Source organism: Macaca nemestrina, chromosome 5 (assembly GCF_043159975.1).
Source record: "Macaca nemestrina isolate mMacNem1 chromosome 5, mMacNem.hap1, whole genome shotgun sequence".
Classification (NCBI taxonomy): domain Eukaryota; kingdom Metazoa; phylum Chordata; class Mammalia; order Primates; family Cercopithecidae; genus Macaca; species Macaca nemestrina.
In genome coordinates, this window is record NC_092129.1 from 13,655,987 (window position 1) to 13,680,291 (window position 24,305).

The window sequence follows — 24,305 nt, forward strand, 5'->3', positions numbered from 1 at the left end:
ACTTCATACAGACATTAATTTTTTTTTTTTTTTTTTGAGACGGAGTCTCGCTGTGTCACCCAGGCTGGAGTGCGATGGTGTGATCTCGGCTCACTGCAAGCTCCACCTCCTGGGTACACGTCATTCTCCCGCCTTAGCCTCCCAAGTAGCTGAGAATACAGGCGCCCACCACCATGCCTGGCTAATTTTGTTTTTGTATTTTTAGTAGAGACGAGGTTTCACTGTGTTAGTCAGGATGGTCTCAATCTCCTGACCTCATGATCCACCCGCCTTGGCCTCCCAAAGTGCTGGGATTACAGGTGTGAGCCACCACACCCGGCCACAAACATTAATTTTTATTATAAGTTTTTAAGTATTTGTTAAAGCAAAGTCGACTTTTATTCACTTTCCTAAATTATTAAAGTGACATCAACTTAGTGAGATATTTTGTCCATTTATTCAATAAGTGTTCGTTTTAAATGTGGTACATTTTCAACATCCTATAGTAAGTTTTACCAGTTTATGGACCAAATAATTTATGTATATACTAACAATATTTTAATCTAAAGCTTTGTGTTTGTTTTATTAACCATATTAAGACCACCTCAAAACGTAATCTCTGTTTGTTACTGACTAGTGTTGAACTTATTTTTACCCAGCCAAAGACTTCTGCTGAGAATTGTTAAATTTGCCAGGTTTTATCCCAGCTTTAGCCTCCCAAGTAGGGATTACAGGCATGTGACGCCACACCTGGCTAATGTTTTTTTTTTTTTTTGATAGAGACAGGGTTTTGCCATGTGCTGGGATTACAGGTGTGAGCCACTGTGCCTGGCCCAAAATAATTCTTTTTCATGTTATACTCAAAAGAGATCTATTTATATATTTTATTTTGTAATTTAATGTTATGAATTTTAATTATAATTTTATTTTCCCATCACTACCTTTTTTTTTTTTTTTTGCTTTGGTGCTTTCATCTTGGGTGATTTAGATGTCTTTAATTAGAGAAGATTTATTTGCCTTGCCACTAGAATTTTCAAAAATGGACAAAAGAAAATACTTCCGTTTAACAGTTTGATTTTGAGTTATGTTATAATCTATAATTTTTTAAGGAAGAAAATTCATTAATTGAGTACTCACAAATAGTGCTATTGTTTTCTAGCATTACTAGTAGATACTGTTTGTTTCTCTGATTGGAGCTTAGATGATGGCCATATAGAATAAACCAACAAAAATCCTGGTATCTCACCAATATGAGAGACTAGAGATATCAGTATGGCTAAGGGTATGCTTTTTCTAGTTTAAGTAACTAAATGTCCTAAAGTTTTTTTGTTTTTTGTTTTTGTTTTTTAAAATAAAGATGGGAGTCTCACTATGTTGCCCAGGCTGGCCTGGAACTCTTGGGCTCAAGCAATCCTACCACTTCAGCCTCCCAAAGTGCTGGGATTACAGATGTGAGCCACTGCACCCAGCCTAAATGTCCTAAAGTTTAAATTGGCATAAAATTTTACTATACTTTTTACTAAACTACTTTTCACATTAGTCCAATGGTTATCTGAAAAGCAAAACTCATGTTTAAGAACCCACATTTTCCCCTATTGATGTTAATTACCATTTTATGTTCCTATTGATGTGGTTTGGATCTTTGTCCCAGCCCTAAATCTCATGTTGAATTGTAATCCTCTTTATTGGAGGTGGGGCCTGGTGGGAGGTGATTGGATCATGCAGGCGGAGTTCTCATGGATGGGTTAGCACCATCCCCCGGTGCTGTTCTCGTGATAGTGAGTGAGTGAGTTTTTGTGAGATCTGCTTGTTTAAAACTGTGTAGCACCTCCCCCTGCTCTCTCTCTTCCTCCTGCTCCGGCCATGTAAGATGTGCCTGCTTCCCTTTCACCTTCCACCATGATTGAAAGTTTCCTGACGCCTCCCCAGAAGCTGAGCAGATGCCAGCAGCATGCTTCCTATACAGCCTACGGAACCATGAGCCAATTAAATCTCTTTTCTTGATAAATTATCTAATCTGAAGTATTTATTTGGAGCAATGCGAGAACAGACTAAAACACCTATTAAAATTATTTTAGTTTCCAAAGAGGAATATAGAGCACCTTGTAAACCAGGTACAGTAACATGTTTATTCAGAACCATCAAAGAAATGCATGTTATCACTTTAATCACTAAATTTAATCATTGTGGCAAAAATCGTATTCAAGTATATTACATGTTTCTCTTCCTTCTTAGAAGATATTAAAACTAACTTAACCTCTTGATAGCAAAGGTCATTATTATAAGCATTAATTATTGCTCTAGAGGCTATTTGTCCCACATGGGAAACCTGAGTCTGTTGATGAGGTTCTTTAAATGTCTGCATCTTCTTTGTAGATTTTCTCTCTCTTCTTTTTCTATTGGTTGCTACCTCTGCCTTTAGTAATCTTTACTTGCTTTTTTGCAATTATTTGTTTGCAATTAGCAATCCTCATAACCAAACTTATTAAAATTAGCCTGTAGTCCCAGCTACTCAGGAGGCTGACGCAGGAGAATTGCTTGAACCCGGGAGGTGGAGGCTGCAGTGAGCCAAGATCATGCCACTGCACTCCAGCCTGGGCAACAGAGGGAGACTCTATCTCAAAAAAAAAAAAAAAAAGTAACACTGAAACGGCATCATTGTCGGGGGTGACACCTGAGGTTCGTTGCCTCATGCCAAGGAAATCAAGGACATGGACACACGTGGAGTGAGGTTAATTGCGGAGGTTTAATAGGCAAAAGAAAGAGAGAGGAGAATAGCCCTCTCTCCTGTGCACGAGAGGCACCCGAGTGGGACTTCTGGCCTGTGCACAGGGTTTTATAGACAGGCTTGAGGAGGCCATGTCTGATCTACACAGGGCCCAAAGATTGGTTGGACCAGGTGTGATGTTTACATAGCACGCAGAGAAGCTGGCCACCCCACCCTAATCTTCTTATCATACAAATGGGATTTTTGCTTGGCCGGCACCACATTACCTGCTCTTTACTGCACATGTGACTGGCAAAGAGAAGGGAAGATGGAGCTGCCATAGTGGACGTGCCTAGTCCCAGGTACCCTTTTTCCTATTGGCACAGCTGGCAACATTCACCCGTGCAAGCTTCTAGCTTGCCTTTCTAGATCTGCAGCTTGATTTTACAGGCTGCTCTTTGTTAGAAAAGAAATTCTTTGAGGGCTGCTTTTCATTAAAAGGAAAACCTTACTGAGGCCCTCCTTACCCTCACTATTTGCCTAAATAATTTCTTTTTTAACTCCAGTATCAACACATAAGCCAGGCGTGGTGGTGCGAGTCTCTAGTGAAACCAGTTGTCCAGCATGGGCAACAAGGTGAAATCCTATCTCAGAAAGAGAAAGAGAGAGAGAGAGAGAGAGAGAGAAAAGACTGGCAACATAGACCCCATCTCTATAAACAAAAAATTAGCTGTGCGTGGTGGCACATGCCTGTAGTCCCAGCTACTTGGAAGGCTAAGGTGGGAGGATTGCTTGAGCCCAGGCTGCAGTGAGCCATTGATCACTAGCTAGCTGGCTAGCTAGACAGATATTTTAGACTAAAAATCCTAAAATAAAATTGAATATGAACAGACTTAATGAGAAGAGCCTAAGGGGCTCTGATGAAACTTCTCTGTGACTTCTCTTCAAAGCCAATTCCATATTTCAAGTCGTCATAACTCTCTTGTCTGCTCCTCTGTGAGGCCTCCCAAGCAAGACCAGTCAATTTCTCCCTCATCAGTGCAACATTTTTAAGACTTCAACACAGCTAGTATCCCAGCTAGTACACTCAGAGCTGAGAACCCAAGCAGTATGTGTATGGCCTTAACCACTTCACTATTATTAAGGAAAACTATACAAATCTTAGAGATAAGGTATGGAATAGGTGGAGGCATGTCCTGACAAAGGCATGCCAGGGCATTGTTTAATGGCCCAATCAGGGATTAATTCTCTAGGCCAGCGTATTGGTGTTTGGACTTGCTGTTTACTATTTGGTTAGATCCCAGACACAATAAACTTATACATTAATTCATAGGTTTCAGTCTGGTAGACAGGATCACCTCAAAAGTTATGGTTTTATTACTTTGTAGGCATTTGTCAGGTTTGTACATAACCTAGAAATCTTGAGTGCTTGTAAATCCCCAGTTCTTCAATTGTGCTTGGAACAAACTTTACCGTGGTATTGGCCCCCTCATTAATGAGTTAAATACTTTTTAAGTGTGTTCATTTCATGAGCCTATGAGAGTCGTGTTTTTAATTTTTAAAAAATTATACTTTGACTCAATACTTTTACTTATAATAACGATTGAAATGTTGTAGTTTTGACTCATTACTTTGATTTTTTTCTAGTAAGAAAAATACATAACTCATATTTTCCTCAAAACCAAAATATTTTAGAAGAGCAAGGAAAGAGTTTAGGCTACAAGGAAGTAGCTGTGTGTCCCAACTACTTCCTAAAATCATTAACCAGAAGTTCCCATTAGTCTTCAAAAACATTTCTTTAGTGGTTCTCCAAATGGTTATTATTATGTAGCTGCCCTACCCACTACTGCGAGTTCCTAAACAACACAGACTTTGTCCTGATAGACCGAGATGATGCTTGGCAAAGTAAGCTTGTAAGTGCTGAAAGAAAGAATTTTGAGTATGTGAAATGCTTTGCCACCTGTAAGGTGTTAAAAAATATTTTTTTCTAATACTCAAGTGCTTCCTCCTTAAATATGTACTTTCTTCTTCCTAGTTTGGAGGAGGATATAATAAGAATTTTTTCCCACAATTTTCACATGGGTGGGCTGCCATAAACAGCAAAACAGAATTCCTTCAGAACAGCATGGCATCTTAGTTTCATGTTTCCCGTGGCCCAGGTGGCTGATCAAATGCGATTTGTTTTTCCTCTTAACGTTCTGATGTGAGTGTATTGATCTGCAGTGGTTACACACTTCGCTGCGCCTGGGATTCACTTACATGTTGAGGCTTAGAACTGATTGTGGAAACGTGAACCAGCCTTCCAGCAACTTAATTAAACAGAATTATTACTTCCTATAATAATTTTTTTTTTCAGCTCTAGGAAACATCCCTGCAAGACTAACTTGGGTTGTAGAGAAATACTTTGGAAGCTTTGTAGTCTCTTAATACACATAGCCATTGCCAAATGATTAGACAATCAGAGTCAGTAGACCTTCCCTGTTTTTGTTCTGGGAGATTAATATTGCTTCTGTCTTGAAAGCCTGAGGACTACATTTAGAATCAGCGTAGGTTTCATTTTTCTAAGGTGCACTTTTAAATCAAATCATGTTTATGGCTAATCGCGTTTTCAAAAAACGTAGAAACAGAAATCTAAAAAGAACAAGAAAGAAAAGGGAAAAAACCCTTTATAGTGATAAATGAAATGTCACCTACACACGCCTCTTGAACTGATCTTATCAGCGGATGGGGAGCTTCACAGGAAGCTGCCGGTCGCTGCTGCCGTCCACCAAGGGGGAAATCCTGTTTTGAACCAGGTAGCACCAGGGCTGGTTGCTGTTGGAAGAAAGTAGAATATTTCCTCTCCATCTGCTGTTGTTTTCCATCAAAGGGGAAAAAAATTAGAATTACATGAGAAGATACCAAAAGTCACAAAATTTTCCATTATTTTTACATTCTTTTTCTCTTGTCAAGGTAAAGTCTGATTTCAACATATGAGAAGTCTGAATATACTTTACATATTCAAGTATATAAAGTCTAACTCAAGTCCATCGACAGGAGGGGTTGTGGAGTGGTTTCACTTTTATTTTCTACACACCTATACTGTGAGGATTATTGAGGAACGAGGATTTATATTTACAAGAATTCATATTATTTTTTAAAAAGCATTATTACAAAGACAAATAATGGGTATTCAAGTGGTGAGATTTCTAATTTTTTCTTGATTTAAATCAGAGTGGCTCCCCAATTTGACTTATCGTCAGATTCACCTGGGGAGCTTTAAAAATACAGGTGCTCAGCTGGGCACAGGTGGCTCAGGTTGGCCTGTAATCCCAGTGCTTTGGGAGGCTGCGGCAGGTGGATTGTCTGAACTCAGGAGTTCGAGACCAGCCCGGGCAACATAGTAAACCTCTGTCTCTACAAGAACAATTAAAAAAAAAAAAAAAACCCTGCAAAAATTAGCTGGGTTTGGTGGCCCATGCCTGTAATCCCAGCTGCCTGGGAGGATGAGGCAGAAGAATCACTTGAGCCTGGGAGATGGAGGTTGCAGTGAGCTGAAATCGAGTGACTTCACTGCAGCCTAGTTACACAGTGAAACCCTTTCTCACAAAAACAAAACACGCCAAAACAAGAAGAACCCTTAAGCCTATTTTCCACTTAAAATTTGGGTTTAATTAAAAATTTTGTTTTAATTTAAAAATAGAAATACAGGTGCTCAGGCCCTACCCAAAGAGATTCTGATTCACGTCTGGGATGGGGCCCAATAACCTACTTTTAAGAGACTTCTCAAGTGACTCAAATGAGCAGCAGATTTTGAGACCTATGGTATAACTTACTAAGGGTGGTTCTTGAAAACCATTTTCTCCAGTATTGACAGCAGAGGGGTTCCCATAAAACCTCAAAAGATTTTAAAGTGATTAATCAAATCAGCCACACAGGGTCAGTCTTTCTCTACAGGAGCACAGCTGACAGTGGCTCTTCCTGACAAAGTAGGAACCAAGTTGACAAGACCCACCAGGTGCTGATATAGGCTTCCCAGTAAGTGGTCGGAACCACTGGCCCTTTGCCTTTTGCACAGGCAGCTGAGGAATGATTTCTTAGCTGGAGAACACAGGATGGTACATTCGTCTTTTCCACAAATTTTCGCTGCCAGACTTGTGTCAAAATAAGTCCTGGGACGAAACCTAGTTTGAAGGTGCCCATCACACTGATGAGGCTTTAAGCACTGGCCAGAGTGGCTCCCCCAGGAGAGAGGAGCACAGGCTCTACTCCTCAGGACCCTTAGAGCCGCCTGTCCAAGGGAGGGCGTCTTCAGTTCAGTTGGCTAGACAAGCCGCCAGTTGTTGGTTCATTTGTTAGGTTAAACAAGCACCAAATTTCGTCTTTAAAATAGTTACTATTCCTGCAGATGGCCTGTTTTGAGACAGTGTGGTATATACCCATATCTAAATGCTGTTGTTTGCAACAGTTAAATTGAGAGTGATGAGTTCACTTAGAATATGGTCCGCTTTACACTGCCTCTGTTTGCACAATGGCCCTCAGTGAAGTGGGCCTCCGTTTCCATCTGTATGTGATGGTTGTGTGCATGGCCTGGGCTTCTGGCTCACCAACAGTCTCAACGAAAAGGCATCTACTCCTCCCAGCTCCTATAAATGACTTCCACAGGGAGAGCAAGGGAAACTTCTTTGGCTCTTATCTATGTAGTTAATTTGTCCAAGATCCGTGCTGCAACTAGTAACTCCAGTTCCCACACACACACAAACTGAGATGAAACAGCCTCTCGGTCGGCTTGAGGCTGTATGAAAGCTAAACTTTAGAGTTAGGTAAAATATCTATTAAAAACGCTGGCCAAAAATCAATTAAATGACAAATCTCGTTTAAGAAATGTGCACATATTGTCTGCTTTATGGTGTAAACTGCATTTGGTACAAAACAAATGTGCAAACAGATGGGCTTAATAACGAATGAGGGAGTGGGGTTGCTATCAGCCTTTGGGAGGCAGAGCCTGCCTCAGGAGGTGCCTCTGACGTCAGTGTTGCTACATTTAGCATCTCAGGAAAATACGTTTGGGTTTGTTTTTTGGAAGAACATGAAGGGATTTTCCCCATTTCTTCTGTAAATATCTGCTGGGCAAGAGATCTGGTAAAATGCCTCAAATAAGACTTTCAAAAGACTGGCAATATTTTTCAAAGGTCATGATCAAAAAGAACAATCTTTGTCTACATTCCTATCACATGTATCCATTGACCCACTGTCTATTTAACCCTCTCCACATGTAGATATGGTTAATTTCTTGTTTCTTTTACCACAGAGCTTCCAGATGCAGCAGGACTGTCGTCAGAGTCTTTGCAAACCCTGGGAACTGCCAGACTCATTCTTGGTTGTGCTGCTCTTAAAGTCCCACCTCTCCTTCTGTTTAGACTGCTATAGGCATAAGCTGCTGTCTTCAGCCATGTATGCATGCACAGTGAACGCTGATTTGGAATGCTTAGCCATCGTGGTGTCAGAAATGAGAGCTGGAATGTCTGAACAGTGTGGGCTGAAAGTAAAACCAACTGCCATTTTTCTAGCTGTTCATCTTGAATATAACCACAGCCTTTCAGCATTCCAGAAAGAAGGTGCCTTCTCTTTCCCTCCATCCTCTTTGGGCCATTGGATTGGTTAGGAAGGTGCCTCCACCCCTTCCCCTGGTGCCTTTGTAGGGTGACTTGGCTCCCAGCTTGCCCTCTGCCTCCTCCCTGACAGGAGCACGCCCTATGGCTGTCTTCCCAGCCCCTCTGCAGGCACATTCCCAGTGGGTGCCGAGAGCATTTGACTGAGCTTGCTCCTTTTTTCAGCCTTGGCCTTGGTCTGCGACCCTGACTGGGCAGGCTGCACGATACGCCCTTAGCTTGTTCATTCTTTCCAGCTCCTGCTGGCTTTGCCCTTGTGGAACTGGCTCTTTCCTTGCTCAGCACGGAATCCAAATGCCTGATTTATGTCTGCTGGCTTGAAAAAGAACCGAGCACAGTGAAATTCTAGCATTGCCCTGGTACTTTTGAGTGACATTCAAAGGCATATCGTGGGTGCTCAATAAATGATTGCCGATAGAATGGATAGATGGATGGGGGAATCAAGCATAATCTCTTCTGGTTTTAAAATGATTTTCTACTTAGATTCTTGGCTTTGAGTCTCCAACATTTCAGATTCTTCTATTTTATGTAGTTAAACACGTAGGCAAACTCTTGACCCACTTTCGGTGCTCTATGGTCAGTTAGCATTTTTGCGGTAGTGCACAGTCTGTCTTCCAGTTTGCTAAAATTTATCTGTTCTTCAAGCCACCTGCAAGCTCAGTTAATGTTTGGGTTTTGTTTGAGGGTGGGAAAGTTGGATAAACAAAGCAAATTGTAAATCCTGATTCAGCTCTCAGGCACGAGAAGTTTGTAACCATATTTTAAACAGGGCATTTTGATTAATTTTCTGGTTAATAGAGGTTTCAGATTTTAAGCATATTTACATCCCCTTCCATTTAAACCCATTCTTACAAATCTTCCTAAAATGTTTTCCTTTACTTAGTGGAAGCAGTTCCCTCCTAAGTGGAGTCTGCTGAACATAGTTTATTCTTTCTGTGACAGCTTGATATTGTTTCTTCCCCACAGTCAACGTTATGCACATGAGTTATTTTAAGGTACGGTAGGAAGGGTGTGGGAGTCGGGGAGGAATGTGTTCACTTTGGCTGGCTGTGGGCAGAGAGTAATGTGAGGTAGCACAGAAGTGGTCGCACGGGGCCAGATGGTGCATTAGATGCTGGCTTTGACATTCATTTAATAGGCAGTAGATGTTTTTGAGCAAAGGGAAGAGCTGTGCTTCAAGAAGTGGTGTTAGGGTTGACGGCAGAGGGAGGAGCCTGGAAAGGGCCTCTGACAACAGTCTACAGGCAGATTAGGTCCATGGGCAGGAGGGAGCTGGGGGTCATTTTGAGACAACAGGTTTGAGGAGACTTGGTGACTGCTTGGTGAGGGGATGAGACAGAGAGGAATCAGAGATGCTGGGGCTGGGGGACGGGGAAGATGATGATGATGAGCAATGAAGAGTTGGGCTGAAGGTGGTTTTGGAAACCATCTGTGTGTACAGAGATGATTGTTCAAGTCCTGCCTCTTCTCTTCACCAGTGTTTGACTTTGGGCTTACTTAATGAGTCTCCTGAAGCCTCAGTTCCAACATCTCCAAATAGGGGTAAAAATGTCTTTCATTGGCTTTAGGCCAATGTCTCTCCCATGGAAAATAACATTCAACGGCTGCTGCCAATGCTGCCACCATTGGAACTCAACATAGACCATCCTGGTGAGCAGTGCCCTGTTCCTGGTTTTATTCCAGTTAGAGTAATTTCATTCACAGGCTTGTGGGGCCCATTCAGATTGAGTAACTTGCTTGCTCACTGGGGCACAACATCTGCGAAACTAATGACAATATCCCCCAGGCTCTAACTGGAAAGCTCTGTTGAGGTCAGTCTTCTTCCTCTAGGTGTACCTGTTTGTCTAAGCTCTGGTTGGCTGTAGCTGTTGCTAGGCTGATTCTGTTTTAAGTAAAATTAGAAAGTCGATATGAACTGGTTATACTAGACTGCCTTCTTTAGAAAAAAAAAAAAGATCTCTCTTGATTCATCTTCATTTTGCTATTTCAAAACCACATAGTTATGATATGAATATGCAACATTGTGTTAAATTTAATAAAAATGCTGTAAAAGTGGAGTGTTAATTTATAGATGATTCTCAGATATTGTCTAAGAATAAAGGAGAGAATCTGTGGCTCAAAGGAGAGCTGCATATTGATGAAATCGTTTCTGCTGTGGAATTGGTGCTTTCTCTAAATAGATGATTTTGGCCTTGGTTTAATTTTTACAGATCTTTATAGAATATTAAGTAATATTTTATAGACTTGAGATGGCTTGGGCTGTGGAACAGTAGATAATCTCTTCATGATCCCGCCCAGCGCAGACCTTGGTTCGGTTGGGAGGACCTTGGAGTGCACAGTTTGGGAGCAGAGGCCACCCATGGTGAGGAGAGGGGCCCTGGAAAGCTGTCTTGCTCAGCCTCCTTCAGGATTCCAGACGAGTCAAGACAAGCCCTTGCATGGAGATAAGAAAACACTACCTCTGCTGACCTCCTGTGAGTCGGCTTCTATTTTGGCCTCTTCCATGCTCCCTAGATCCATGTAGAATATATTTAAGAAAGGTGGGGAAAAAAAGAAAAGAAGAAGTACCATAGCCAACCCTGAAAAACAGGACAAAAACAGTCAGCAGAGATAGCAGTTGCTGGAAGTTTGGTGCTGCAGACGGTGCAATCTGCCATCCCATTTGTTGATCTCGCATGCCATGCTTCAGTTGGCACCACGGCTGCCAGGAACCACCCCCTCCTTTTCCATCTGAAGCAGGAAAAGCGGTATTATAACAGTGTTAACTCTTCCTGCCCTACAGCCTAGAGCTGCTTCTTCTGTACTGGAGGCTTAATAATCTTGGCCACATTAGGACCTACAGAGATGAGAGAATGGGAGAATTTTAGAAGAGTAAGGGGCCTGAGGGAATTTTTAGAAAAAGAAAAGCAGCACTTAGTCTTCGCAGATTAGACTGCATGTGACAATGGGGAGAGGTCATTTGAATTTTGAAGAATGATGCCCACTGAGGAGATCTGTTTTTACCAGGGATCTGATCTAAATCCTGGCAAATCAACACTGACAGCGGGAGGTGGGACAGGGCTGGAGAAGCCTACTGAGCTGGACTAAGAGAAAAGCAAGATAGGTAGATGGAGGTGAAATGGCAAGGCCTAGGAAGAAAAAAAAAAAAACAATTCAGCACCCTTAGAAGATGCCATGACATTTCAGGAGGTAAATCGTTTAGTCCTGGTAACAATTTAGGGTGTAGAATGCAGCTATTAATTAAGTTACTTAAGCAATCACTTAAAATCACTCATAATGCATTTCCTGTCTTGTTTAATGTGCTTTTATGGAAATGAGAGAAGAGAGCCCAATTCCAGGAACATGGTGAAGTCCAAAACTTATTAACATCACTGTTATCAAGTGTACGAGGGAGACTGTGGTTTAGATTGTAAAAGATACTGTGAATAGCTTTGTTCAGATGAAAGAAGTGGAAGTTATCATTGTCAGTGAATTAGTTAATTTGTATATGTAAATACTTAGGACAATGCCTGGCACAGCATAAGTACTAATAAGTACTATGTGTTAGTTGCTGCTACTACTGTGCTGCTATTGGTATTAATTATTAGGATTTTCAGAACTAAAACTCATAGTCTTTAAGCAGAAAACATGTATCAAAGTTTACACAAAAATTGTATTTATAGTCCTCAGCATAGAAAATATCAGATGAAGTTCTTCTTTAAGATGCTTAATTCTTGGAGATACCCTCTGTCGTGGTTGGAAAACTGATTTTCTGCTTCTCTGTTGGGTCTGATCAGGGTGGAGGAGAAGCCACCAAATCAGAGCCCAGGGCAGGGCCTTTGCCACCAGGCGTTACTTGAAGTAACCCTCTATTTCATGTGAAGTGGGATTCAAGTATTATAATCAGATTGTGTGTGCTTGTTTTAGACTTAAGGCCCATAAATGTCAGCTTCTTTAGGGAACAGTCAGGTAATTAAAGAATGAGAAGATGACCCCTGGCCCAGGAAGGAGATAGTTCCAGATACTCTCTCAAACTAATCCTCTTCAAACTGAAAACAGGCTGGGCACACTGGCTCACGCCTCTAATTCCAGCACTTTGGGAGGCCAAGGCGGATGGATCACTTGAGGTTAGGAGTTTGAGACCAGCCTAGCCAACATGGTGAAACCGCGTCTCTACTAAAAGTACAAAAATTAGCCAAGTTTGATGGTGCATGCCTGTAATCCCAGCTACTTGGGAGGCTGAGACAGGAGAATCACTTGAACGCAGGATGCGGAGGTTGCTGTGAGCTGAGATTGCACCACTACACTCCAGCAACAGGGCAACACTCTGTCTCAAAAAAAAATTCCATTATTGGGTATATACCCAAAGGAATATAAACAAATCGTTCTACCATAAAGACACATGCACACATGTGTTCATTGTAGCACTATTCACAATAGCAAAGACACGGAATCAACGTAAATGTCTATCAGTGGTGGATTGGATAAAGACCATGTAGTACATATACATCATGCAATACCATGCAGCCATAAAAAAAGAATGAGATCATGTCCTTTGCAGAAACATGGATAGAGCAGGAGGCCATTATCCTTAGCAAACTAACGCAAGAACAGAAAACCAAATACCACAAGTTCTCACTTATAAGTGGGAGCTAAATGATAAGAACTCATGGACACAAAGAAGGGAAAAACAGACACTGGGGCCTACTTGAGGGTGGAGGGTGGGAGAAGGAAGAGGATCAGGAAAAATAACTATTGGGTAGTAAGCTTAGTACCTGGGCGATGAAATAATCTGCATACCACAGCCCCATGACTCAAGATTGCCCATGTAACAAACCTGCTTATGTACCCCTGAGCCTAAAAAGTTTAAAAAAAAAAAAGACTTTTCTGCTGCCCACCCAACCCCATGCTCCCCTCCACATTTCTCTGCATCTCACAGCTTCCAGGGTTGAACTCAAATTCTTCTGTGATAACTCTGCTGAACCTGACACTGTTCCCGGAGCATCCTCTTTTCGAAACTCTTGTAAGACTACTAGGCCTGCACCACCGAGTTTATTGCTATTAGTTAGCATTTTATTGCTAGGACATAAAAAGAGTTCACAGCAGTGCCCTAATCATTGGTCAATACAATTTGTGCTTTGCCTGTTGTATCTCATGTGATCTCACAGTACGAATTGTGTCTCCATTTTGCAAATAAGTTAATGGATGCACAGAGAGGCCAAGCACCTGTGTGAGCCCAGCCTGCCTGGCTCTGGACCTGGGACTCATAATCCGCTTCTGCATCTCGCTTCTTCGTTTGCTGTTTTAGTCTTTGCTGTTTCCCCACGTATGTTAGCTTTGTCTTCTCAGTAGGTGAGAAGCTCTTCAGAACACTGACTCTCAGACTTGGTTATGTGTGTGTATTCCTAGGCCCCTGGCATTAAGAACTTACCTGAGGACTAACATTCTATTTCCTGGGGTGGAGTCAGGAGCAGGGTCTCCTAACTGGATGACCACTGTGGTTGGTTGAATGCTGTGAGTTGAAATGTCTCCGAAAATGAACTCTCTCCTGGACCATCTCCAGTTTTTGCTGTAGCATTAGCCGCGGTCCTTAATGTTTGGCAAATGGTGTCCGGTTGTACAAGCAGCAGCCTTGCTTCTCTGCAGTGAGTGTCAGGGAAAACTTTTGGTTCTTTTAGCAAGAACAAGCAGGAACAAGTTGGTATTGGCAGAGAAGGCCTAGGTAAATCCAAAAGTTGTACTTTGCCCCCAATCTTCCCCAATTTCCTGGCCACACCCGACACCCTGGCATCGCACCTGGACATGTGCTCCTCGATGAAAATGTGCCCAGCCCTTGCCCCTTTGTCCCTTTTTCTTAAGGCTGCTGCTAATTACTGACCCGATCAACAAAGTCAGGTTTATGATCGTCCCTTCTGGTGACATATTTGCATTTTAAAAGGAGATAATTCTTTAACTGTTCTGCAAGAAGGCAAAGGAGGAGAAAAAGTACATGACACCCTGTATGGGAGGCAGATGTTAGTGTAGAAAGGACTCTAGAGTCTGGGTAACCCTAGAATCAAATCCTGACCTTACCCCTCACCAGCCATGTGACCTGGGCGGCTTCTCCAGGCCCTAGTTTCTTGTCTATAAAATGGCACAGTGCCTGGCACTGTATATATAGATATAGATATAATACCATCCAGGCCAGTTGTAGCCCTCCAATGAGTATTCATTTAAAATCTCCTCCTCCCAGGTCACCTTCGTTGACACCCATGGGGAAGGCTGGTCTGGACTCATATCTGGACATTGTTGTCAAACTAAAAGCACAGTGATTTTTGTATCTAGTTTAATTTTAAAATGTTCTCAGCTTAGGGTTTGTAAAAACATTTTAAAATTGTAAAATATAACCTATATACAGAAAAGTGCATAAAACAGGTATGCACAATTCAGCAAGTAATTATAAAGGTGTCACTCATGTAACCACCACCCTGGGCAAGAATTGGTAGATACTGCCTTAAAGTAGTGTAGCTACGTAACGCGGCACTTCTCCACGCTGTGGAGGGGCAGTTTTGGCTGTCACGTCTGGAGAGGTATTGTCATCTAGTGGGTGGAGGCCAGGGATGCTGCTAAATGCTCTACAATGCACAGGACACCTCCCCACAACAAAGAATTATCCAGTCCCAAGTGTCAATCCTGCCCAAACTCAAAAACACCATGCTTCAGCAGGAGTTGAAATTTTAAGGAAAGATTTGGAATTTCAAGAAACCGGCTATTGTCAAAACTTAGATTTCCATGACACATTTTTAGTAATGCTGTCCCACTCAACTAATTGTTCTCTGAAGGAGAAAAAGAAAGGCGAGCCAGAATTTCAGATGAAGGATCTGAAGGTAAGAGGCGTTGCTGGTCGCATCAATCAGTTTGTATTCTTTCATTGCTGCCAGGTGCTTATAATCTCCTCTGTCACTTTGCACTGCTCTTGGGAATCAAATACTGTACAAGTGAGTCGAAGCCAGATGTGTTCCATTTTACTATTAATGCAATTGTGAATAAATTAAATACTATCTTCTGCCCCACAATGCGTTCCAGCCCCCTTTGCACTTGTGACTCTGTCTTTTGTTTATTGCAGGATTTAGTCGTCCGTGTTGTTTTTATTCTTGGCAACCTGACGGCGAAAAATAACCAGGCTCGTGAACAATTTTCCAAAGAGAAAGGGAGCATCCAAACTCTGCTGTCATTATTCCAGACGTTCCATCAGCTGGATCTGCATTCCCAGAAGCCGGCGGGCCAACGAGGCGAGCAGCACAGGGCGCAGAGGCCGCCGTCAGAGGCAGAGGACGTGCTCATCAAGCTGACCCGCGTGCTGGCCAACATTGCCATCCACCCGGGCGTGGGCCCGGTACTGGCTGCCAACCCGGGGATAGTGGGCCTGCTCCTGACCACGCTGGGTGAGAACCGCGGCCCACTGGCCGCAGCAGGCACAACCAACTTTCCCGCAGCCCAAATACAGTTCTGTGTCTGAGGTGTGATAAGGATTTTATTAGCACAAGTGGCTCCCTATGCAAAAGTCTTAGCTGTATGAAGGAAATTCCCTCTTCTGTTCAGAACTGTCTTAAAAGTAATCCAGATTTTTAGAAAAGGAAAAGAAAACATAGTAATAGAGATTATTACTAAAACCCACCAAATTGTACACTTTAAAAGGGTGAATTTTATGGTTTGTGAATTACATTGCAATTTTTAAAAAATTATACTTAGCAACTGGAGAAAACTTGGCTAAACTAACCACAAAGAGTTTAAAATTCCAAATATTTGAGTTTAAAATCCCACATCCCAAATATTGTGGGCAATCCACGTAATTAAAATTAATTCCTTCTTTTTTCCTCTTCGGGTTCTTACATTATTTGTAATTACAGTCCCCAGTCATTCAAGTCCTATTAATTCCCCTTGTATTAGTGCAGATTGCCATAACAAAATACCACAGATTGGGCAACTTTGTCAGAAATTTATTTCTCATGCTTCTGGAGGCAGAGAAATTCAAGAGTAAGGTGCCAGACAGTTCACCTCCTGGTGAGGGCTCTTCGTCCTGGCCTGCAGACAGCCACCTACTCACTGTGTGCTCACATGGCTATTCCTTGGTGCAAGCACTTGTGGAGTAGGCGACAGACTTTCTCTCCCCTTCCTCTTTTTATAAAGTCACCAATCCTATCATATTAGGACCGTACCCTTATGGGCTCTGTAACCTGCTATATCTCTTCAAAGCCCTATCTCCAAATACAAGCATATTGGGAGTAGGGCTTCAACATATGAATTTTGTTGGGCACACAATTCAGTCCATGGCAACCCCTACACTTTTTAGGCCTGTCATCTCCCTGCTAGTGTGTAGGGAAATTAACTGCAACCCAAGGTAATCAATTTTGCCACTACTAGCTGGGCCTGCTGGCTCAGGCCTGTAATCCCAGCACTTTGAGAGGCTGAGGTGGGTGGATCACAAGGTCAGGAGTTTGAGACCAGCCTGGCCAACATGGTGAAACCCCCTTCTCTACTAGAATACAAAAATTAGCTGGGCATGGTGGTGTGCACGTATAATCCCAGCTACTCAGGAGGCTGAGGCAGAAGAATCGTTTGAAATCAGGAGGCAGAGGCCGCAGTGGGCTGAGATCGTGCCACTGCACTCCAGCCTAGGTGACACAGTGAGACTCTGTCTCCAAAAAAAAGAAAATTAACTACTACTAACCATACTTGTGAAAAATGTTGTTGTTTTGGAAGGAAGCTTAATGCCTGACACAAATGATGTTTTGGAGGAGCAAACTGTGAACTCCCTGCTCCCCCTCGCCTCCACTATTCAACTCAAGAGCCATTTCCTGAGCTCTTTCTGGGTAATGAGTTCTGTGCTATGCATTCAGTTTTGTTTATTCTGCTCAGACTGCCATAACAAAATCTCATAAACTGGGGAGCTTCAACAGACATGTATTTTCTCACAGTTCTGGAAACTGGAAGTCTGAGACCAAGATGCCAGCAGGGTCAGGGTCTGGTGTGGGCTCCCGTTCCTGGCCTGTGGTTGATTGCCCTCTCACTGGGTCCTCATGTGCTAAAGAGAGCACACTCTGGGGTCCCTTCTACTTCTTGTAAGGGTACCAGCTCTACTGGATAAGGGCCCCACTCTTCTGACCTCGTTTAACCTTTATCACTTCCCCACACGACCTAGCTCCAAATACAGTCACATTGAGGGGATAGGGCTTCTACATGTGCATTCTGGGGGACACCAACATTCAGTTTAGAACAAGGTTTTAAAAATGGAGGCTGGCATGTGCTTTCAAGGAACTCAGTGTATATGGTAGAGGGACATCGGGTGCACAGACAAGAACCACAGTTTCTGAGAAGGGCAGAAGCGAGGCGCACACAGCTAAGGGACGGGTGGCAGAGCCCGGCTGTGGGCGTGTGAGTGACAAGGCCGTGCTTCACTATGGAGCTTTACGGTTGAAAACGCATTTTCATATCTGTTAGCTCACAACAATGTCAGGGCACGTTTTTGTTATTTTCATCATTTCACAGATGAGGAAACAGGCTCCGCGAGATATAGTGACTTTCACAGGTCACAAAGTGAGCAAGTGGCAAAGTCGCTGGGCCCCTGACCTGTGCTTCCCCGCACCCCACATCACATGTCACCCGTCTAGAGAAAGGACTCTTCAATTCTGACTGGGATCTGCACCATGACTTAGCACTTCCGTGTAGATAACTCAGCAATCTCTTGTGTTTCGGCTCGAACTCTCTTCCAAGCTGCTGACTGCACATTAAGCCGCATGGAAGAATATGCACATAACAGTGAGAGAAATTCAGTTTCTGTTCCAACCTCAAAATGTTCAGCATTTGCTCTGTAGCATGCCCGTGTCTGCTGAAGCTCCTCTCCCCTTCCTGAGATCCACTCACCACACTGAGCAGGGCTTCTCAGCCCAGGACCAGGGATGTGACTGCTGCAGAATCAGCTGTGGGACTCGTTAAAATACCCTTTTTGGTTTCTGGCCCTTGCCCAGAAACTGCCTCTATAAAATGTCATTAGAGTCTTGAAATCTGCCTTTTAATGCCTCCTCTGCCCCCAGGTGAGTCTTTTGTCCATTAAGTGTTGAGACCCAGTGCTTCAGGGAACCACGCTAGCTTTTCTGGCTCCTCAGAATCTAGCAGAAGCCTGAAACCCACTGGGCAAGTTCTCATCTGTTGCCGAATTAATGCTTTTGCCTGACTGTGGCTGCCCAGGAAGGGCCTGAGGACCAGACCTTGAACACCTGGACTGGGGGCGCATGGCTGTGAACAGCCAAGGAGTAGAGTTATGCATGATTCATGATCCCACAATTGTTAATATTCACATATAAAGTGAAAAAACTCCTCATCTTATAAATATTTTATGAGCTTAGAAATTACATTTCTACCTATAAAGGAAGAGTGAATAACTTGCTTTTGACTCAAAATGCTTTGGGGTAGGAGAAAGAGGGAAGAGGCTGGGCATGGTGGCTTATGCCTATAATCCCAGCACTTTGGGAAGCCAAGGCAGGCAGATTGCTTGAGGCCAGGGGTTCTAGACCAGACTGGGCAACATGGCAAAACTCTGTCTCTGTTTAAAAAAAAAAAAAAAAAAAAAAATTAGCTGAGTGTGGTGGCACACGCCTGTGATCTCAGCTGCTCAGGAGGCTGAGGTGGGAGAATTACCTGAGCCCAGGAAGTCAAGGCTGCAGTGAGCCATGATCGCACTGCTGCACTCCAGCCTGGGCAACAGAGTGAGACCCTTTCTCAAAAAAAAAAAAGAGGTCCAGGCGTGGTGGCTCACACCTGTCATCCCAGCACTTTGGGAGGCCAAGGCAGGTGTTATCTTGAGGTCAGGAGTTCGAGATCAGCCTTGCCAACATAGTGAAACCCCGTCTCTACTAAAAATACAAAAAAATTAACCAGGCGTGGTGGCAGGTGCCTGTGTAATCCCAGCTACTTGGGAGGCTGAAGCAAGGAGAATCGCTTGAACCTGGGAGGCAGAGATTGCAATGAGCTGAGATTGTGCCACTGCACTCCAGCCCAGGCGACAGTGTGAGAACTCCGTCTAAAAAAAAAAAAAAAGCTGGTAGCGGTGGCTCATGCCTGTAATCCCAGCACTTTGGGAGGCCGAGGCGAGTGGATCACTTGAGGCCAGGAGTTCAAGACCAGCCTGGCCAACATGGCAAAACCCCGTCTCTACTAAAAATACAAAAATTAACCAAGCATGGTGGTGGGCGCCTATAGTCCTAGCTACTCAGGAGGCTGAGGCAGGAAGATCTTTTGAACCCAGGAGGTGGAGATTGTAGTGAGCCAAGATCATACTGCTGCACTCCAGCATGGACGACAGAGTGAGACTCTCTCTAAAGCTCCCTGGCTGCTCCCGATACAGGTGGTCAAGGGCCTCCCTGTGAGAAATGTTTTAGTCTCTGTATTAGAGCCTGGTACCATATGAGGTTGAGCAGAAGTGAAGAAACCCTGCTCTCCCGTGATGGCTCAGGCCTCTTGCCTCCTATGCCTTAGGCAGTTGTTTGGACAAGCAGGTGATCCCTTCTCTATTCTCTCCTGAAAGATTTTATCTCCAAATAAAAGTTTATAGAAGAGCAAAAGTCACCCCTGACAGGGGGTCACCCCCTTCTACCTTCCCCTTACATGACTCGACTCCTGGGTGAGTTTCTGAGCCCTGCTAAGCCCTTTCTACACTGGTCTCTGGGGATTTCCTACCTGTTTTATCTGCATCGGTGTGGAGTGGTGATCACATTCCAGGAACGGCCTCCTGCCCCCTCCGACAGGCCTGGCAGCTTAGAGCAACGCAGGGCCAGTGCTGGGCTGTGACTGTGACTATCAAAAGGGCCTACCCAGGGCTTGGTTGTGCTGACTGAAGTCAGAGTTGCTGCTGTCCTGTTTACTCTCAGAGCTGAGCACTCCTCCCAGCCTGATGGCTCTTGTGGCATGGCCCCCTTGCCTAGTCACGTGGGAAGGGCATCCCTTGGGTTTTTTTCTTCCTACCTCCCTCTAGCCCTGCACCCTTCACAGGGAGTTGCTTGTACCCCAGGACTTGCCTAGAGAGGTCAGCCTCATTGCAGAGGGTCTTTTAAAAATCAATCATGTTTCTAGTAAGAACTGACCCTCTCAGTATGCCACCAGACTCAGAGATTTGCTGACTTAGTGGCAAGTCCAAATTCCAGATTTTCTTGTATCCGTGAGTCAATTATAGAGGGTAGGATGGTTCTGTCATGCTTTTTTGGAAGCAGTCTATTGCCCCAACTAGCTCCAATGGGAACTCAGCAACACTGGGTCCTTGACTTCAGCAGGGTTCTGTGGAAAGAGTAGGATAGTAGGGTCAAATAGACCTGGATTCAGATGTGTGCTCTGTGAAGTCAGGCGAGGTATTGAACTTCTCTAAACCTCAGTGTTCTCATCTGACCCCTAAATTCATCTTTGAAGTCCTAACCCCCATGTGATGGTATTTGGAGATGGGGCCTTTGGGAGATAATTAGGTTTAGATAAGGCCATGATGTGGGGCCCTCATGCTGGAGTTAGGGCCCTTATAAGAAGAGACACCAGAGCCTGACCACGCAGGCTCCCTGATCTTGGACTTCCAGCCTCCGTAACTGTGAGAAAATAAATTTCTGTTGGCTCAAGCCACCCAATTTATGGTATTTTATTATGACAGGCCAAGGTAACTGAGACAGATGCACCTTTCGAGAATGAATTATTGTGGGTGTGAATTCTTGTAAGTGCATGTAAAACTTATTAGTAGCTGACTTTTGGGGGTTACATGCATGTAAAGTGCCTGGTGCTGTTCATGATAAATGCTTAGCAGCTGTGAGGACCTACCCTCTAGTTCCAGGTACCGGACACCACTCCTGCTAATCAAACGTGTGGTCCTTTGGGAGGTTAGACACCTAAGAGCTACCCTGCATGTTCTGGACAAGCTAACGAATTCTCCTACCAAGGCAAGAGAAATAAAACAGATCCCCAAACACTGCCCAAGGCCTAGTGTCATCAGTCTGGGGCTGGAGGAAACCAGGGCTGTAGACCCTTTGCCCAAGAGGTAGACATTCACCTGAGCCGCCCCCCATGAGCGGTCATTCTGGATGGCCCATCTGTTCATTTAATAAGCACTTACTTAGCACCCACTATGTGCCACGCATTCATTTAAACCCTTGAATGCATTTAAACTTTGTAACAACTCTAGGTGCAATGATCATGCTCACTTTACAGTCAAGGAAACTGAGGCTCAGGGAGGTTAAATAACTTGAGTAAGGTCACACGGCCAGTGAGTGGAAGCACAGGGTTCTGGCTTCAGAGTCATGGCCAAAGCAAGAGGGAAGAATTTTGGAGGTCCTATGTCCCTTCTTTTACCATAACTAGGATATTTCCTTACAGTAGAATCCATATTGATAACCAAAATAATTCAGTTCCTTATTCCCTTTTTATGTACTTAAACTAAAACACAGGAAGTCAGCTCTTTCTTTATTCTTTTTCCGAGTATCCATTAAGCGTCTACCAGGTACTGGGCCTGTGCTGGCTGCTCTAGCGGGAGGGCACTGGCGGAAGGAACAGTCTGCGCCTTCTGCAGCCTACCAATGACTGAGCGCTCCTTTCAACATCGTAATTTATAAAAAGGCCGTTCTCTTCACTGAACAGGAAAAGATGGCCAAAGGGGGCGGTACTTAAGTCAGAGAATTTAAGAACAAGCACAGTCCTCTTCCTTAGCTCATAGCCGCCCCGCTTGCTCCCCGAGGAAAAACTTCGGTTTCATACAGGAGATGGGGCCTCCCTCTGTCACTCAGCCTGCAGTGCAGTGGTGCAGTCTTGGCTCACTGCAACCTCTGCCTCCCAGGTTCAAGCAGTTCTTCTGCCTCAGCCTCCCAGGTAGCTGGGATTACGGGCTTGTGCCATCACGCCGGGCTAACTGTTGTCTTTTTAGTGGAGACGGCGTTTCACCATGTGGCCAGGCTGGTCTCATACTCCTGACCTCAAGTGATCCGCCCACCTCGGCCTCCCAAAGTGCTGGGATTACAAGCGCGTGCCACCACGCCCGGCTAATTTTTTGTATTTTTTGTAAAGACAGGGTTTTGCAGTGTTGCTCAGCCAGTCTGGTTGCCCAACTCATATCCAACTGCCTACCCCTCCTCTCCTGGGGGTGCTTCAGAAGCATATCTGAAGCTGAGCTCATGACCTGTCCCTGAACTCGGCCCTCCTCCTGTGCCCTTAATTCAGGCATCTACCCAGTTATGTGCACCCAGGTGATTCCTCTCCCTCACACCCCGTCCAGTCTCTGCCAAGCACAGTCTCCACTCTGCCACATCTCTGCCATTGCCCATGTCCGTGCTATGTTGATGCCACTGGGACCACTCCCAGCTGCAGCCCTGCATCTGCTCTTCCCGACACTGTGGCCAGAAACGTCAACAGATGAGTCTGGACACTGAGTGGGAGGCAGAGACAAAAACCCCTAAGGGCCTTATGTGCTAAGCTAGAGGATCAATTATTCTTGCATCCAGCACTCACTATGTGCCAGGCACTGTTCTAGAAGCTGGGAATGCAGCCATGAATAAAACAGATACATCCCTAGGCCTCAGGGAGCTGACATTTTAGGGCTGAAAGACAAACATTAAACACATATATAACATCAGGTGGTCATATGTGCTATGGAGAAAATTAAAGCAGGGTAAGAGAAAAGAGAACAGGTACTATTTTAAATAGGGAGGTTACGGAAAGTATGTCCAACAAGGCGGCCTCTAAGCGACTGCTTGGAGGACGTAAGGAGTGAGCCAAGTGGCTAACTGGGAGGAGAGTATGTTCCAGAAGAAAGTTCAGCAGTGCACGGGTTATCAGGCAGGGGCATGCTGGCATATTCCAGGAGGCCAGGAGGCTGCTGTGGTTGACCCTGGTGGTCTGGGAGTAGGAGGAGCAAATGAGGCCAGAGAGGTAAGGCCTGGAGCTGCCAGGTAGGTCTTGTGGACCAGACAACGTGGACTATTCATGGGTTATGAGGTGGGTGGCATTAACTGACTTGCTTTTAAAGGATAACTGTGTTGAGAATAGATTTAGGGAGGCAAAAGTGGAAGAAGGGAAGCCAGCAAGTGCTTAGAGATGAATTAGGGGGTGGTAGAAGAGGCCAGAGGTGTCTTCTAGAGTTCATAGTCACGGACAGATCATGACCCCAGGGCCATTCTGTTAGGAGGCGGTGTGCGAAGTAGGGCAAAGACTCCAGGGAGGAGCCCCTGGGAGAGCCTGAGAACCCAGAAAACAGGCGGGAATAGAGATGGCTCCGCTCACTGCCATGTTGGCCCCTTTGCTTTACTTCAGACACAGAGCCCAGATCAGCCGGGCTTTTCCAAACCTCCTGGCTGCAAGGATTGAGTTGACAGTATCCTCTCCGCTCTGGCCAGGAGCTGGCCCTTGTATTTGGGGCATTTCCGTGCAGGAGGAGTCGGGGGAAATCAAGTGGTAAAGCTGCCTCTCCAGGGCCTTTGTAGGGACCCTGCCATGACAGCAGCCTGCTCCTGGCCCTGCTGTTGCTGTAGTTACAACGTGCTTGGTTCTACTCCTGCAATGGGTCTTTGACTCCCTTATCCTCACTTCATTTCAGAATACAAGTCACTTGATGATTGTGAGGAGCTGGTGATCAATGCTACAGCGACAATCAACAATTTATCTTACTACCAAGTGAAGAATTCCATAATTCAAGATAAAAAGCTATATATTGCTGAATGTAAGGTTCAGAGTCGGATGTGGATAAATGAGTGCTCATTTGAGGTTTCGATTTTATTAACTAAACACAGAGCTGGAGACATTACTATCTTCTGCCTTCTGGTACAAAAATGTCTTACTTAGAACCTGATGATTCTAAGAAATTAGAATATGGGGAAACTAGAAATGGGAAAAATTAGTTTCTTAGTTCTTGCTAAAGTCCCTTACAGTTTGTATTTTATTATCATTTTAAAATTATCAGTATTTAGTATGATGTTGATTTCCATTAACCTTTA

At 44.2% G+C, this 24,305-nt stretch overlaps 1 protein-coding gene across 8 annotated transcripts in view; it reads left to right on the forward strand.

Annotated features, from left to right (window-relative positions):
* LOC105492044 (armadillo repeat containing 2) overlaps positions 1 to 24,305 on the forward strand; it is a 161,954-nt gene that overhangs the window by 91,111 nt on the left and 46,538 nt on the right. For 7 of the 8 annotated variants that reach the window (XM_011758886.3, XM_011758883.2, XM_011758888.2 and 4 more), the window contains 2 exons: positions 15,422 to 15,740; positions 23,909 to 24,031. In XM_011758886.3, the coding sequence (XP_011757188.2) occupies positions 15,422 to 15,740; positions 23,909 to 24,031 (442 nt within the window). The remainder of the gene's footprint in view (positions 1 to 15,421; positions 15,741 to 23,908; positions 24,032 to 24,305) is intronic. The other variant, XM_011758887.2, reaches the window with a different exon arrangement.